The sequence below is a fragment of the Taudactylus pleione genome, unplaced genomic scaffold (genome assembly GCF_031769625.1).
Source record: "Taudactylus pleione unplaced genomic scaffold, aTauple2 ptg000290l, whole genome shotgun sequence".
Classification (NCBI taxonomy): domain Eukaryota; kingdom Metazoa; phylum Chordata; class Amphibia; order Anura; family Myobatrachidae; genus Taudactylus; species Taudactylus pleione.
This window is the reverse complement of record NW_028284692.1, coordinates 3782007-3795200: the sequence shown is the minus strand read 5'-3', so window position 1 is coordinate 3795200 and position 13194 is coordinate 3782007. Positions and strand designations below refer to the sequence as shown.

The following is a 13194-nucleotide window of genomic DNA, read 5'->3' as shown; positions in this document are numbered from 1 at the left end:
TCCATCACAGCGGATGGTTCATTTGGGAGCCCTGCTGGATTCTCGTCAGCAAAGGATCTTCCTGACTCCGGAGAAGGTCTCCTCCCTACAGCTGCGGATACACAGTTGCTTGAGCAGTTGCCGCCTGTCGGTCCATTCGGCTATAAGAGTTCTGGGGTCCATGGTGTCGACATTCGACATGGTGGAATTTGCCCAGTTCCATTCACGGCCCCTGCAGGGGCTGATTCTATCGGAATGGAACGGGTTACCTCACCGGATCCGCTTTCAGATGCTGGTGTTGTCCCCGGAAGTTCGGCAGTCTTTGGCTTGGTGGCTTCAGACAGCTCATCTGGTCGAGGGGTGTGCCCCTTTTGGATCCTGGACTGGGTCCTGATCACGACGGATGCCAGTCTCCGGGGTTGGGGGGCAGTGACCGGCTCGTTGTCATTTCAGGGTCGTTGGAAGCACTTCTCCCCATCAACATCCTGGAACTGCGGGCAGTATACAGGGCCCTGCAGTCGTCCAGCCCCGCTCTTCACGGAAGGGCGGTTCAGGTGCAGTCCGACAACGCCACCACGGTGGCGTATATCAACCACCAGGGAGGAACTCGCAGTCTGGCTGCGATGTCGGAGGTGTCTCGCATCCTTGCTTGGGCGGAGTCCCACATTCCAGCGATCTCGGCGGTCTTCATCCCCGGAGTCCTCAATTGGGAGGCGGACTTCCTCAGCCGTCACGACGTGCATCCCGGGGAATGGTCGCTTCACCCAGAGGTGTTTCAGCTACTCGTGGACAGGTGGGGGCTGCCGGAGCTGGACTTGATGGCCTCCCGTCACAATCACAAGTTGCCCGTTTACGGATCAAGGACAAGAGACTCAGGCGCATGTCTGGTGGACGCGCTGTCGGTGAAATGGACGTGTCACCTGGCGTATCTGTTTCCTCCGATATCCCTGCTACCTCGGGTCCTGCGGAAATTCAAGCAGGACGGCAGCATGCTCGTGCTGGTGGCTCCGGCGTGGCCCAGACATCCTTGGTACTCCGATCTGAGGAGCCTCTCCATCGACGCTACGTACCTTCTTCCTCAGCGTCAGGACCTATTATCTCAAGGGCCCTGCCTTTACCCAGATCTGGGTCGGCTGTCTTTGACGGCGTGGCTCTTGAGACAGCCGTCTTAAGGTCTCGGGGCTTCTCGGGTTCGGTTATTAGTACCATGCTCAGGGCACGCAAGCCTATTTCCGCACGGATTTACCACAGGGTGTGGCGCACTTACTTTCAGTGGTGTGAGTCCAGAAACTATGATCCTCAGGTATTCCGAGTTTATAGGATCTTAGAATTTCTTCAATCAGGTTTGGACCTCGGCTTACACCTTGCCTCTCTGAAGTTTCATGTGTCTGCTTTGTCCGTGTGGTTCCAACGACGGATTGCTACACTGCCAGATGTTCACACCTTTTTCCAAGGTGTTCTCCGAATCCAGCCTCCCTTCGTGCCTCCTGTGGCTCCTTGGGACTTGGCGGTGGTTCTACGGGTCCTGCAGGGATCTCCTTTTGAGCCTCTTGAGTCGGTGGAGCTCAAGTGGTTGACGTTTAAGACCGTTTTTCTCCTGGCAATTGCTTCTGCCAGGAGAGTTTCAGAGTTGTGGGTGCTTTCCTGTCGCCCCCCTTTCCTGAGTTTTTACCTAAAGTGGTTTCGAAGTTCCACATCAATCAGGAACTTGTTGTGCCAGTTTTCCAGTCTCCTGATCTTTCCGCTGGTGAGGCTTCCTTAGATGTAGTCCGTGCGCTTAGAATGTATGTGGACCGGACTGCTTCTGTTAGGAAGTCTGATTTATTGTTTGTCCTCTTTGGTTTTCACAGGCGGGGTTGGCCTGCCAACAAACGTTAGCCCGTTGGCTTTGTTCCGTTATTTGTGAGGCTTATGCACAGGAGTGTTTACCTGTGCCTACCTCGGTTAAGGCTCATTCAACTCATTCTGTGGGTCCCTCTTAGGCTGCTAGACGTGGCGCCTCTGCTGTTCAGCTGTGTAAGGCGGCCACCTGGTCTTCCATTCAAATGTTTTTGAGGTTCTTTGCGTTTGACACCTTCGCCTCTTAGGATGCATCCTTTGGGCGCCGGGTTCTCCTTTCTGCACAGGAGCATCCCTGCCCTTAGTTGAACTGCTTTGGGACATCGCCAAGGTCAACCCTGTGGACCCCCTATGGACCCTGAAGTCGAAAACAAGAGATATGGTAAGAACTTACCTTTGTTATCTCTGTTTCTACGAAGTCCATAGGGTCCACAGGGCACCCGTCCTGACTCACCTGGCTTCATATGGGCTGTGTGTCTGGTCACCGGTTTTTCATCTCCCATTTCTGTGAGTATGGTTTCTTGTGTGTTCCAGTCTTCCTTCTCTCTGTTTAGTCCCCTCCTCCGGCCTTGGCTGCTTACCAACTGAGGTGCCTGGGCTCGCGGGCGGGGTATAGAGGAGGATGGACCCAAGTGCATCCTGGGAGCAGCAAAGCTTTAACTGCGTGGTGCCCTTGGATCCAGATCCAGCTATACCCCAAGGTCAACCCTGTGGACCCTATGGACTTCGTAGAAACAGAGATAACAAAGGTAAGTTCTTACCATATCTCTTGTTTTCTTCGATATAATCAATTTCCTCAGAGGGGAATAAATGAATACAAAAATGATTGTGGCAGCTTCAAATAGCAATAGCTCATTACTTAATTTGCACCTGCAATATCATGTGTAAGCATATAATCACAGCTAGACTCTATTTAATGATTTCTAATTATTAAAAAAACACAATTTGTAATAAAGATCAATAAATCTTAAATAAAATAAAAGTAATGATAATGAAAAAATATAATAAAAAAAAAAATGGAAAAAAAAGATTGTAGATCACATTATGTAGAACAGCGAGAGACAAACTCGCTCAGTAAACCATTTGGTACTAAAGAGAAAAACTTTGTTTTTAGATGTGTAAACAACCAAGGAATACAGATAAAACAAATATATTTTATATATATATATATATATATATATATATATATATATATATATATATATAAAATCTAAAAACAGGTTGAGTCTCCCATATCCATTCTGTGTTATATATTTGGGTCCCATTCCCAAAATATCTCATTATGGTATGCAAATATTCCAAAATACGGAATATTCAGATATCCAAAATACTCCTGGTCCCAAGCATTTTGGATATGGGAGATTTAACCTGTGTATGTATATATATATATTGTGTGTGAAAAAGCTCCGGCTGCTGCATCGTAGCACTTCATATACAGATTCAGACTCCGTCGCACATAAATATACAAGTGTCATATATGAAATTAATCAGTGCAATCTTGTGAAATGGATAGTTGCATCCGTTTCTGATTAAGATGCATTTTCACACAGGACCTGGCTCGCTGAGAAAGGCTGTTTGAATTGACTTGAGGACAAATCTATGACATGCAAAATATATGTATATCTTTTTATCAGAAACAATCATAACCAATTATGCTTATAAAATATTTTTTTATATGCAATTATATAAATAATTAATCAAGACTGTATTGTTCCATTTAGGTCCATAGCCTCATTCAGACCAAACAGTGTAAAACCAATTACTACCTGAATCCAATTGACCTCACGCTTACATAAGTGAATGAACCAATCACCTCACCTGGCTGTTACTCCTATGTGCTCAACACCAATTATTCTTAAACTTTATGGATCGCTATTATGACACATAGTGATCCATTATTTAGGTTAGGGATGTGCAGGCTCGGTTCTACTCGGTTCCGTTCGGTTCTTTTTACCGAACCTTATTGGCTATCCAAAACTCGTGACAGCTGAAACCCAATAAGATCCGGTAAAAAGAACCGAACGGAACCGAGTAGAACCGAGCCTGCACATCCCTAATTTAGGTGTGTCTGTATTCACCACAGCAGCGTTGTAATATGTTGTTCTCTTTGTACATGTCCATTTAAGACTGATCTCTTGCACCATATATAGGCTGATAATGATGATGGTTATGAAACCAAGCTGATGGATGGGAGTGGGTGGTCGCATATCTGTGTGAAACTTTTCATATGAGCGAATAGCCACATTTAGGCCCAGATTTATCAATAAGTGATATTCTTGTTATCACTTGTTACTAATCTTAAATGATGCTCCAACCAATCCTCTCCTACATATAATTTTTCAAACTTATGACAGGAGCTGATTGGTTGGAGCACCATTTAAGATTAGTAACGGGTGATAACAAGAATATCGGCCTTTGTTCCATACGGCAATGTTAGGTATTTGCGTCCCCTTACTGAGTAGATCATGACCCTAGTGCAGGGCTTGACAAATTTCTCTAAAACCTAGGAGCCAGGATGAAAGTGCCAGACACCCCCTTCCCCAGGGGCAACATTACTGAGCACCTACGCCCCAGGCAACCAACCCTCATGGCCACACCGCTAACGGGGTACCCCAGGTAAACCACCCTCCCACAGCCACATTATTGAGCATCTAACCCGCCTCTCCAGACAACCAACCCCCAGAAAGACCACACTTCCGCAACCAAAATACCCCGGGCATGCAGAGCCACCACCGGCAGTGGCCGAACTAGAGAGTGGTGGGCCCAAATGCAAGAATATGCTTTGGGCACCCCTATGCAGTTCCCCCAGTAGTGGTCCCCCTATGCAGTGCCCCCAGTAGTAGTCCCCCCTCTGCAGTGCCGCCAGTAGTAGTGCCCCCTATACAGTGCCCTAGTAACACCCCCCATTATACAGTGCCCCAGTAGCGGACACCACCCACCCCCCCCCTATGCAGTGCTCCCAGAAGTGGTCCCCCCTATGCATTGCCCCCAGTAGTAGTCCCCCCTATACAGTGCCCTCAATAGTAGTCCCCCTTATGCAGTGACCCCAGTAGTAGTCCCCACTATGCATTGCCCCTAGTAGCGCCCCACCCTGTACAGTGCCCCAGTAGTGCCCCCCCCCCATACAGTATCCCCAGTAGGGCCACCCCCACCTATGCAGTGCCCCCACAGTAGTGGCCGCCCAAACTATGCAGTGCCCCCACAGTGTCCCCAGTAGCGGCCGCCCCCCTATACAGTGCCCCTTAAAAAAAAGAAAATGCAACTTACCTGATCCACGCCCCTCCTGGCCGCTCTGCACTATGGGAGAGACGTCATGACGTCTCTCTCAACCTTCTGCGGGGTGAGCCGGAAGGCGGAGCTCATGAGTGAGCTCCAGCCAGCTCACTCCGTGGACGACGCAGCAGCCAATGAGAGTCTGACAGACTCTCATCGGCTGCTATAACAAACATACAGCCGCTGATGGCGGCTGTGTGTTTGTTACTCTGTAGTGGGGACTGCGCTCGTGGTCTGCACTACAGGGCCCGGGGGTTGCTGAAAATCTGGTCGCCATGGCGACCTGGCCCCCGGGTTTTGTCGAGCCCTGCCCTAGTGTGACCCATACCAAATGCCAGCAAAATAAATTACTAATTTGGGCATTGGAGAGTCAACTCCAGTCCCATTTGTTCCGAACGAAATGTAGAGCTGTATTCAATTTGAGCGGGCCCGCGATACCTTTCCCCCTCCCGGACTTTTTGCCTGTTTTGCAGGCGGAAAAGTATCGCGCGTGTGCCCGTGTAACCCCGTATTCAATTTGAAGGTACGCAAGAACGGGACCCAGCGAAACTGAAACAAGCGGAAAGTCCTGTCAGATTTGGAGAAATCAGCCTAACACCCCCCAAAAGATGCTCTGACATGGGGGTTAGCTATGGTTACCCCCGATTTGGTTTGCTGAAGGTATTTGGTGTTTCTAAACGGGCTCAACAGCTGCTAAATAGCATTTTTGTACAAGTGGTGAAGAATAGTATTCTGGAGTTTTTTTTTCCAGAAAATAACTTCTCCCACCAAAATTTGGGTTACTTGAAAATGGGGGTCAGCATATTTTTAACTTGCTAAAATTAAATGTTAAAAATGGTGAAAAATCCACCTGCCGCAAGCACCTACAATGAACAAAAACACATGGGGCATACTTGGGGACCCCCCTAGAGTCTAGTTCGCTAGTTTTTAACTTTGTCCCCCACCATTTTTTTTTTCGCCCCCAAAATGAAAGTGATTTTTTGGGGTGTTATTAAGTTGTTGTTTTTTTTTTAATTTTTTAAATGTACGCAGTTTACCTTTGGGGGACTGTCTGAAGGCTGCACGGGGGTTCCCGCAACGTTGCACCCCAAAACCCCAATTCTGCACTTTTTTCCGCCTGCTATTAAATTGCATTCTGTGGGAGTTTGCTCCGGCACTTTTATGGTGCATACACACGGTCAGATTTTTCCTTCAGATCTGAACGATAACAATTTAAAAATCGTTCAGTCGTTCATATCTGAAGGAAAATCTGACATATCTCACATGCCTGGACGATGAACGATGCGCGTTCCCGTTTGTCAGATAACGATATCTGACATCTGATGTGTTTGCAGTCAGACTTGGACGATTCCATTCATTTTAATGTAGTAAAAATCATTCAATCGTTCAAATTGTTCAAAACTTTGGTAAAATCGTTCAAATCGTTCATCTGACAAATCTGACCGTGTGTATGCTCCATTAATGTCAAGTCTTTGAAATTGAATATGGCGATACTTTTCCGCCTGGCAAAATGACGCCTTTGGCGAAACTTTTTCGCCGATTCCGCCTTTTCGCTACAAATTTAATACGGGCCTTAGTTTTAGGTCGTCTACTCATTCATACAAAATTTGTGAGGTTGTCCAATAAGCACTCACATATGTTTGGGCCTGATTTATTTATTATTATTTTTTTTTTATAACTTGTTAAAACTAAACAATGAAATCCAGTGCTCTGCTGAACTTGTCTGTGCAATGTGCATAGGGAATATTTCTCTCACAGAACTTTATGTAGCCTTAATAAAACTTTCATTTTTTAAACTGGTTTAAACAAATACTCCTTTTTATGTGTTCTAGCTATCTTTTCTGTCTGCCATGGAGCTGTGTTGGAACCTGTGTGAAATACTTTTTATTGAAGCTGCTACAGGTGAGCCTTTGGAAAATTCCAAATTGTAATATTTTTCCTGCTTCACATATCTTCGTGTAGACCTCATGGTTGAAATACATGATATGACCGACAAAGCTCATTCTCCACTATCACCACTTCCCAGTATAAAACGTGCAGATATTACAGTCAAAAATGTAAATTTCAAAAAGACAACCTATTTATGGTGTGTTAGGAATGCCATGAACAGTATAAGTGGATTAAAGAGAACATTTCCAATTTAACATGGTAAATTATTGTTACTTAAAGGCCAACACCAACAAAAAAAATAACATTACTTTCATAATCTTTTGCTATAATAACCTTTAATCCATGGTGTTTAGTATGGTGCATTCATTATATGGTATACTACCTTGGCAATGAAAAACAGGCAATATTAATATATATGTGTAGAATTGAATACAATTAGCATGCTGTACATAACCTGAAACACCGTACTGTGAGGTGGTGATCACGTTGTATAGGTGGTAGCAATTATGGAATGGCATATGAGTATCCACTCAGTATGGCAAAGTAATATTATGCATATTGGGCCTGATTCAGATGCTATCCTGTTGGCTTTTGTAGACCTTACACCTCGCCCCACTTCTGGTGGCCTGTGCAGACTACTGTCGCCCACACCCACTCACCTAACGAGCACACTAGAGAAGAAGTGTATCCTATTCCTTACGTTTCAAGAGGCCTTTGCCGTCAACTTTGTCCCAGTTAGAAAAGATAGCTTCCACTATAACCTAGTCTCATGAGCCTGAGTCACAGATGATAGTGTGTGTTCATATATGTATTTATTTTGATCAAAAAATGAACAAAATCCCCATGTTACCTCTTTCGTCCTATCTGGGGAACACTGGAAACAATGGGTTTAAGTGGGAATGCTGCAGATTTTAAGATGGAGGGGGGTTTCAGCCTCAACAGAATTCTTTATTTGGTGTCTTTGCCAGCTAAACACACCTGAACACATTGCCATTCGTACTCTGAGGAATTGGTTTTACAGTGAGTATAAAATCTACACACAGAATTGCAGTTTAGTGATAGTGCCGACAACAGATGACTTTATGATGACGTTTACATTCTTTTATTGATGAAAAAGCTGCTTGTGAGATATTTGGTTTATATACTTAGGCATTTGATACTTTGGGAGGGGGATGAAGAAAATCTGTGATGGGCATTGCCCATCTTGACAGCACACGATGGTAGATGCAGATGGTAGCTGATAGCTCAGGATGATAATGCAGGCTGGAAGCAGAGAGCACACTGATGTAAATAGAATGGTGTTGAGTATGTGATTGATAGCAGTGGGTGACTGGAGATCGCACACAGCTTGTAAAGGAGTAGTATTGAGCACAGGCTTGATAGTGCATAACGGAAGACACACTTGTAGAGTGTAATGGTCCGTACACACGGTACGATCAGTCAACGATAACAATATCGCTGACCATCCTGCACCTTCCCAGAGTGCTGGATGATCGATATCGATCATCTAGCACACCACCGACGTGGGTCCCTTTAGTAACCTGGTCGATATCGACCAGGTTGGCCTGCATGCACGGGTGATGGACAATATCATTATCGTCCATATGTGCCCGCGCATCGCAGGTCGTTGGTGGGTTGGGACCAAAAAATACACGATATGAACGATAATGATATGATCGATATAGTTATCGTTCATATAGAGCATTTTAATCGTCTTGTGTGTACGCACCTTAACTGGTACTGCAGGCTAGTAACGATATGCACTAGGTAGGCTATTAATAAGACAGCAGACTGGCAACAATGTGCACCTGGTGAATCAAGGAAGCTTTGAGCACGGTGAGGAATGCAGAGAACTAGAATCAATAGGAGTCCGTTACTCTGATGTGCACAATGGAGTGTGCACAGCGCAAATAGCAGTGAGTAACTGTAGATATAACAGACTGCTGAGCCGGAGTACAGGCAGGATGATATGAAATGTACACCAAGGGGGACGCTGGAGTTAGAAGTTAGAGAGCAAACTATTGACTTAGGAACTCCTAGTAGACAAGTTGAACTGGCAATAAGCAGGTGAATGGTTTATATAGGGAGCTCTGGACCGGGATTGTGTATTGGAATCATGTGAAAACTATAGCCTCTGTTAATGGCTGCAACAGATTCAGCTGACTTTAGGCAAGATGGCGGCACCCATGAAGCGCCGGAATGCAGGAACACAGTACCCTTAAGTTGTCACAACAGGGGTATCATGAAAAGACTGGCACCGCGGCGATATGCCAGCTAGTAAATCGGCATCGCCGAGTGTGGTAAGAGGGTTCGAGAACCAGCAGTGTGCCAGTTCTCCCCCACACTCTCCAATTAAGATAACAGCACAGACTAAGGAGGACTGATAACATGAACACGAGTGGGGTAACTCGCTGAAGCTTACAGGAGCATTCGTTGTTGAGTTGTGGATGGGAATCGTTTCAGTTATGTGTACAGTATCTCCTGTACCCAAAGTATAGGCTAGTAAACAGAGTCCGAGTCACTGAAGGTGGAAATTAGATAAGAGTTTAGAATGGGATGTAGTGAATATACCTACATCCGGGGGTAGGGGGGGTAGATTTAGGCGTCACAGGGGTTTGGGTTAGGCTAGGGGTGGGGGAGGTTAGGGCTACGTACCCCCGGGGGTGGGTTAGGGTTTAGCCACCACTGGGAGGGTTAGGTTTAGGCACTAACTGGGAGGGGGTGGGGTGAGGAGGTTTAGTGTTAGGATGTAGGGTTGAGAGTAGAAGGGGGGGAGGGTTACTAGTCTTACCGGACCCTTGTCGGGATCCTGAGCATTGGGATGCCGATGTCTGTATATTGACAGTAGGCATACCGACTGCCGGGATTTCATACCCATTCCTTTAGAACATATGGTGACATGGATAGTGCTATGGGAAGGATAAGAGGGTCATCTTGTATTAGCAACTGGTAGGCATGGTAAGGCACATAAGAGTCATTTTATAGGATAAACTGTGTCAGACATGTATGACCTTAGATGTGCATCCTGTGAATATGGAACTGTTCAACCACAGCTCCTAGGAAAGTATATATAGATTGTGTGGGAGTTTGCTCCGGCACTTTTAATGTGAAGTGTTTCTTGTATGAATAAAAAAGGAGGTCTCAGACACATCCAGAACAGCATTGCTTATAGCAATCACCAAGTACAACTGTTTGAGTTTCACAAAGACATTATTACAACTTGAAAAGTTAGAGTATAACACACATGTGACTTACGAGACAAAAAACCACACAGTGTTTACTGTAATTCTTTTTTATTCACATATTGAAAATACTATTTGGAGACACAAAATGATTCATGCTAGAGACGTTTTACCATAAAAGCGCATGAAAAAGATGCACAAGATACCTCAGTCTCCCCTGCAAGTTAGCACTAAAAGATACAAAAAACTGACTAATAGTTGATATAATTTAACTACTAAGCCTAGATAAAGTGAAGAATATAAAGAGTAAAAAAAATATATATATATCTTTTTCTGTGCTCTGTTATGGTGTCACTGCTTGTGTAAAATTGATTTGTTTGTGTTAACTTTTTGGGGTTACATCATTGTTTAAAATTAAACTAATGAAAAAATCACAGCAAATGTGTACAGATTAGTGTCCTTTAGCCTATTCCTGTTTTTTATATGATTATATTTCCAATATGCTACTTAAACAGAAACCCTATCTCTTTTTGCACTATAAAGTTCACTTTGGTAAACTAGAAAAATATGGCCTATACCTCTCATTATTAAACTGTTAGATGTTTACAATTTTATTAAAGATGACTACATTGAATTTATGGACAGAACGCCAACTGTAATACACATACAGTATATATGTGCTGAACTCTTTTGGCCTAATTAGCCACACAAATCTCATTGGCTTGGGTGGAAGTTATCTGTTGTTTAACATTGAATTTGGGATCATGTGAATGTATTTATTCCTCCATTAGCTGGATCCCTCCTGATACTGCTGCTTGACTGGGTGCGTCTCCATGTGAATGAGGTGGACAGTGTATATCAAGATGTAATACAAAGTGACAACCCCACCCATCATGACAGGTTCTGGGATGCAGTAAGTGTAATTTGCTATGGAAACTACTTTAATAACTATAAGCAGCATCACCGTCATTTTATGTCATTTGCCACAAAATTCTGCAGTGCTGGACATTCAGAATTACATATCATACAAAATACAGTCATTCATAAAAAGAGAATTACAGACGAGATTAAGGAAGTAGGTGTTGACATGAGACAGAGGATAGAGAGGGCTCTGCTTGTGAGAGCTTGCAGCCTAGTTGGAGAGGGCAATGCTGTAACAAAAGTGGGACAACAGCTGGTAGAACATGCAGAGGGTGCAGTGACTACACAGACTCATCGCTGAGTGATTGACAGGAAGTACCGTTTGTGGGAGGTGACGGTTGTGGTCGGCGAAACGCAGGCGTGCCAGTGCGTTTGAATGCCGTTGTAGGGACGTGCATAAATTATCCACTGCGATGACATACGCAGCTTGAGCTCTCATTACGTACAGGAATTTGAGCAATTTCTGAGTAACGTCTGACCTTGTGCACGTGTGCGTGAGGCTCCAATGTTACTCGATGTTACCGATGCAGTGATTGCAAATACGCGCTATAGCGCATATTTTACCTGAAAATGGACACCGGCGTGCTAACTGCTAACACTCTGTAATTAATCAATGTGGCAGCGCGCAGGGAGGTCCGGGGGTAGTCACATAGAACTGTAATTTGTTGTTTATAGTCAGCATCTTACCTCCTTCCTACACCCAGCACTTGCCTGCCCCGAAACCCTCCTAGCCCCCAGGGCTGCCAAGAGCCAAGGTGGGTCCGGGTGAAGGGGGCATGGCCTAATCGCTGGTGTCATGGCCACGCCCCCTTAAGAGAAAAAAAGGAAAAAAACTATTTGCACGACAGGGAATGGGGCACTGTGAGCCCCCTCAGCCCAGAGCATATCCGGGGGGGCGCAATCAGGATGATCGCCCCCCCCCCCCAGACAGAATAGAGTGCTGCACAGCTTCACAGCTGACAGGGAGGAGCAGCCCCGGACCAGGTCCCCCACCAGGCCCATTCAGCAAGCCCGTGCCCGGGTAATTAGTACCTGCTGCCCCCATCTTGGTACCCCTGCTTGCCCCCCGTACTGCCCAGCTATCTACCCTTATCCCCATCCTATCCCCAGCACAGCGTGCTCCTTAACCTCTCGTTGCCCGCCAGTACTGCCCCAGCTGCTATCGACCCTTATCCCCCCAGCACTGCCTGCCCCTAACCCCTCTCCTTGCCCCAGTACTGCTCCAGCTATCTACCCTTGTCCCCTCCAGCACTGCGTGCCCGTAACGCCCTCCTTGCCCCATAGTACTGCCCCAGCTATCCACCCTTCTCTCTATCCTATCCCCAGCACTGCGTGCCCTCAACTCTTTCCTTGCCTCCTAGTACTGCCCCAGCTGCTACCTACCCTTATCCCTGTCCTATCCCCAGCACTGTGCCCCCAACTACCTCTCCTTGCTCACCAGTACTGTCCCAGCTGCTATCTACCCATATTCCATATTCTCTAATTACGGCATCCATTCACAGTGACCACAGCGCTTGCCGGGCACGCCCCTAGGAGTGATGAAAAGGGGACGCGTCATAAAGACACTCCCTATTTTCTGCCACGCGCAGAAGTGACCTATCTCTAGGTCCGGCGCCCTACATGCTGCCGGACCTAGACTGATCCATACTTACCCCCTCTACCACCTCCCTGCACCAACTCCGTGCCTCAACCCCAACTGCTGCCTGCCCTTACCCCCCTTTACCCCAACTGTTGCCTGCCTCCAGAACTATCCATACGGCGCTTAACCCCCTACCCCCAGCACTACCTGCCCTTACCCCCAGCTCTATCTTAACTGCTTCTTGCACTTAACCTCCTCTACCACAAGTGCTACCTGCCCCTAGCACTGTTTCAACTGCTGCCCCATCCCACCCTCCCTCCCCCCAGCACTGCACCTGTTGCTATGTGAGATCAAGGCAATGTAATTATAGGCATTATCCATAATGTAACATGAGTGTGACTTCCCATGGTGTATGTGTAGTGCTTGTGGGGTGGTCTGATGCTATATGGGGAGCTCAAAAGTATAATATGTGATAGGACCCAGAAACTCTCGAGTAGGACCCCAGTTTTTTAAAGTGAGGGGTCCCTGGGA

The 13194-nt window shown here is 46.1% G+C and overlaps 1 protein-coding gene across 2 annotated transcripts in view; it reads left to right on the top strand.

The window, feature by feature from the left end:
• The window catches only part of NUP85 (nucleoporin 85), a 98178-nt gene that overhangs the window by 33629 nt on the left and 51355 nt on the right, over positions 1-13194 (top strand). For both annotated transcript variants that reach the window (XM_088482581.1, XM_088482582.1), the window contains exons 6-7: positions 6924-6993; positions 10955-11076. In XM_088482581.1, coding sequence (XP_088338707.1) covers positions 6924-6993; positions 10955-11076 — 192 coding nt within the window. The remainder of the gene's footprint in view (positions 1-6923; positions 6994-10954; positions 11077-13194) is intronic.